The sequence below is a fragment of the Arctopsyche grandis genome, chromosome 1, assembly GCF_051622035.1.
Source record: "Arctopsyche grandis isolate Sample6627 chromosome 1, ASM5162203v2, whole genome shotgun sequence".
NCBI lineage: Eukaryota > Metazoa > Arthropoda > Insecta > Trichoptera > Hydropsychidae > Arctopsyche > Arctopsyche grandis.
The window spans coordinates 40,449,722-40,453,684 of record NC_135355.1 but is presented as its reverse complement, the minus strand read 5'-3'; the positions used below and the strand labels follow the sequence as shown (position 1 = coordinate 40,453,684).

Here is a 3,963-nt window from a genome sequence, read left to right as displayed (position 1 = left end):
TTCTACATATTTGCACTTACTGACCAGAGTTTATTTATCACAGAAATTTTATCATCCCCGCCTCGAAATGAACGTGCAAAAAATACTTTGCTTTAATAGTAAGTAGGACTTGCCAATCCTACAAAACTCCAGCATAACATCCTTAGATAAATAAATATCATACATACATTGTATGTAGATACATATGTACATAATCTGACCACAACCTTTGTTTTTCGGTAGAATGTTATCGACTCGTGTGAATTCTGCATACGGTTTGTTATCAAAGATAAGCTTCAATTTAATGAATAATAACCTTGTAATTAACATAGATTGTACTATTTCTGCTTCTACATAATGTCATTTGAACAAATATCAGCATTGATGATTCGTAAGTCAACAGAATTCGTTGATTTTGGTTAAAATTTTATCAACATCTGAAATAAATTCCTTTGATATAATTGTTTGTCTCATATGTACGCTTTTATTTGTTTGCGGGTGTGATTTTAACCGCAAAAACATGTTTTGATATTGTTTTATTTAAAAACCATATATACAGCTGTAAATAATAATCAAAAAGAGACATTTATTTACACAGACTATGTATAACTTTGATTGTAAGAAGAATCAAAGATATAGTTTGTGTAAATAAATGTAAGCAGGATCTTTTCCTAGGCAAAAACTAGATGATCGCCTTCAGATCAGAGGAAACGAAAGTAATTATAAATTAAAGATAGAGTATTCAAACAAATAAATTGAAGCTCGCAAACAATGGGTCACGATAAGCTTATATGTGACCACAAATGAAATATCCAAATCATCATAATATAAATCAGTCATCGCTGAGATTCTGTACAGTTGGTAAGTCCTGCTATATTGTATCTAACGTATACTTATTTAGAATATGTCTAGCTTGCAATTCGATTGATTTTCAGAATTATACTTGCTATAAAACTAAGCAGCAAGATGATCGAAGTCGAGGCTAAGCCAGGCTTCGCAAAAAATCGTCTCGAATATTTGTACGATGCCACAAAAGAACGAAAATTTACCGACGTGACTTTCGCTGTTGGAAACCGGAGGTATCATTATTCAATTTCAAAAGAACAGATATCATTTAATATATCACTTATAATTACCATTCTGTGCGATTGCAGCTTTTTTGCACATCTCGTAGTGCCTTCGGCTTGCAGTGAATTCTTCTATGAAAATAGATACAAGTTAAGTGCCGTATTTTCCGAATTCAACCACTCGGTAATCGAAGCAATATTAAAATATTGCTATACTGGAAAAATAAGTACTAATCGCTTTCAGATTAAAAACAATATACTCGTCATTTTTACTTACTGTGTGTAATATTTTATATACAATTTCAGATATCGAAAAGAAGCACTTGAAAAATTTCATGGAACTAGCCAAAAAACTCGAAATAAAAAGCATTGCTCCTCTTTTCGAAACTATCGATGCAACGAATTGTTTGGAGGTCTTGAGTCTCTCGGACGATCCAAATTCGAGAAAAAACGCGATGAGTTTGACTATCGACAACTTTAAGACTGTAAGTGTTGATTTCGATAAATCCATTGTAATTTTTTGCATATGTAAAAATTTTATTTGTGTTTCAGTTGTACAAAAATCAGAAAATAGTCAATCTGCCAGTTTTGACTTTAACCGATATCTTGAAGTCGGATAAATTGAACGTGTCGGCTGAAGAAGTCTTCGAATCCGTGAAATTATGGGTCAAGTCTGATGAAAAAAACCGTAAAAGTGAATTGGTAGATGTGTTAAGATTCGTAAGGTTGCCATCGCTATCGATGGAGGTATTTGAGTGCCATTAAATAATATGTTATCTTATAATTCAATCACACATTCCATTGAATAATATGTAATTCTTTCAGTTTCTAGTCAAGGAAGTTTTGGTTTTCTGTTCTCCCTATGAGGAGTGCATAGGAATTCTTCAACAAGAATTTGAACAGAATTTAAAAAACTTGCAATCAAAATTGTCAACTTCTGAACACAATTTTGATAATTCTCAATCGAAATTATCCATTTGCGAACGGAAATTTGAGAATTCTCAATCAAAGTTGACCATTGCCGAACAGAGTTTAAAGGATTTTCAATCAAAATTGTCCATGGCCGAATTGAAGTTGAACCTTGGTGAATTTGACAAAATAGCACTTATCGGTGATTTCAATATATCTGTAAGTTCACAAGTATCCACTTGATTTAATGAAAAATTCATTATTTAATTTGATGCAAATTTTGTATTTTAGGTAGCAAATACCATTGATGTTTATGATGGAAGGACAAATACTTGGAACTTAAGCAGAAATTTTAACTTCGACAGAGATGAATTTGCATCAGTTCTAGTCAAAGAAATAATCATGATCATCGGAGGAAATAAATCTGCAGCAGGATATAATACGGTTCATATTGGAATTCGCAACGTTAAAATGAAATTGTAGTATTTTATTTGATTGTAATAAATTTATTTATTCTAAGGTGGACTACATTGATTTGAAAGATGGTCAGAAGCATTCACTGAAACCATTAAATCAAGGACGTTGCTATCATTCAGCAGTGACACTTCATCACCTTACTTCCTCTGATGTATACGCCATCGGAGGTTATAATGAAAAAAATTTGTCATCAGTGGAAAGGTACATAATCTTAGAAATTAGATAAATGCTTTGTTAAAATTATGTATATCGACAATTACATACATATATCGAACTATTGTTAAATTGGTTTCAAATAGGTGGAATAGCAAGACAATGAACTGGGACACGAACGTCGCTCCATTATTGCAGGGTGTACATTATCATAGTGCTTCTGTCATTGACGACAGAATCTACGTAGCAGGTGGGAATAAAATGGAAAATAAAGAGATATCCATTAACACGTTGCAAGTGTACTCGGTAGATTACAATTCTTGGTCTTATGGCACTCCAATGATTCAGACAAGAGCACGACATTCGGTGAATATCTGTTATATTTATTGATGAGTTCCTATCAACGATCGTTTCTGGATACTGTAGATATTTTGAAAATAAAAATCAACCAAATTTTGTTTTTAGAGCATCGCAATCAAAGGAAAGTTATATGTCGGCGGTGGTTATACCAATGAAACTAAATCTTATATAGACAGCGTCGAGTCATATGATCCGAATACAAAACTATGGACGGATTTTTGCACACTGCCAAAGCCTGCATATGGAATTAGCTTTTGCTTCTTCAAAGGAAAATTACTTAGCATGGGTGAGTTCATATAACTTATTTTGAGCCTTTGTACGTATATCCATTCGACAATTGATCGAGCATTAGTTGGAGACTGTATTTCATGAATTACTTCGAATTTTCAGGTGGATACGACGGAAAAAACAGATTAAACAATGTTTGGGAATATGATGACGAAAGCAAACATTGGAAAGCTTTACAAAGTCTCAACGAGGCAAGATACCTAGCATATGCAATCGTCTTACCATGCGATTCCATCATTTGATATTTTGTTGAAAAGTTTTCACAAAGCTGAAATTGAAATTATAATTAAATTTTAAATTGCTTTATGTGATTTTATACGAATTCCATTTTTTATAATATTTTCCTATTTTATAATAAATTCCTTCTACTATTTTCTGTTAATTATTTATATTACATCACCTTACATGATAAAAGCTATATTTTTAAAAATTAAATCAGGTGATAACTAAAAATAATTGTATGTGATGTATGTATGTAAGCTTATTTTAAAAAACTAAATGTATGTGAGCTTATTGTAAATCATATTAACAATTAGATACAACATAACTTCTTATTGAATACTTATCTCGCAGATAAAACTCCGTGAAGAGATATACATGCTTTTAGCCGTGAAATGTCAGATTTGACATATTTGGCCAAAAATCAATATATATCGTGTATTACATTACATGAAGCTAGACGCCAAATTTGAAATTTATATATACATATGAGAGTTAAAACTATAAATAT

At 31.7% G+C, this 3,963-nt stretch overlaps 1 protein-coding gene across 1 annotated transcript; it reads left to right on the top strand.

The window, feature by feature from the left end:
- The first annotated feature begins 813 nt into the window (after positions 1 to 813).
- LOC143915992 (uncharacterized) lies at positions 814 to 3,605 on the top strand. Its single transcript, XM_077436840.1, has 10 exons — positions 814 to 840; positions 915 to 1,058; positions 1,134 to 1,273; positions 1,353 to 1,531; positions 1,599 to 1,793; positions 1,872 to 2,174; positions 2,247 to 2,399; positions 2,476 to 2,633; positions 2,732 to 3,231; positions 3,336 to 3,605. Exons 2-9 carry the CDS (start codon positions 946 to 948, stop codon positions 2,973 to 2,975), a joined length of 1,485 nt encoding a protein of 494 aa, XP_077292966.1. The 5' UTR covers positions 814 to 840; positions 915 to 945; the 3' UTR covers positions 2,976 to 3,231; positions 3,336 to 3,605.
- Positions 3,606 to 3,963: the final 358 nt, after the last annotated feature.

Coding starts and splice junctions, on each gene's coding strand:
- LOC143915992 (XM_077436840.1), top strand. CDS start 946: ATGATCGAAGTCGAGGCTAAGCCAGGCTTCGCAAAAAATCGTCTCGAA. Junction 1,059..1,133: donor TTCGCTGTTGGAAACCGGAG/GTATCATTATTC, acceptor GTGCGATTGCAG/CTTTTTTGCACATCTCGTAG. Junction 1,532..1,598: donor CTATCGACAACTTTAAGACT/GTAAGTGTTGAT, acceptor TTTGTGTTTCAG/TTGTACAAAAATCAGAAAAT.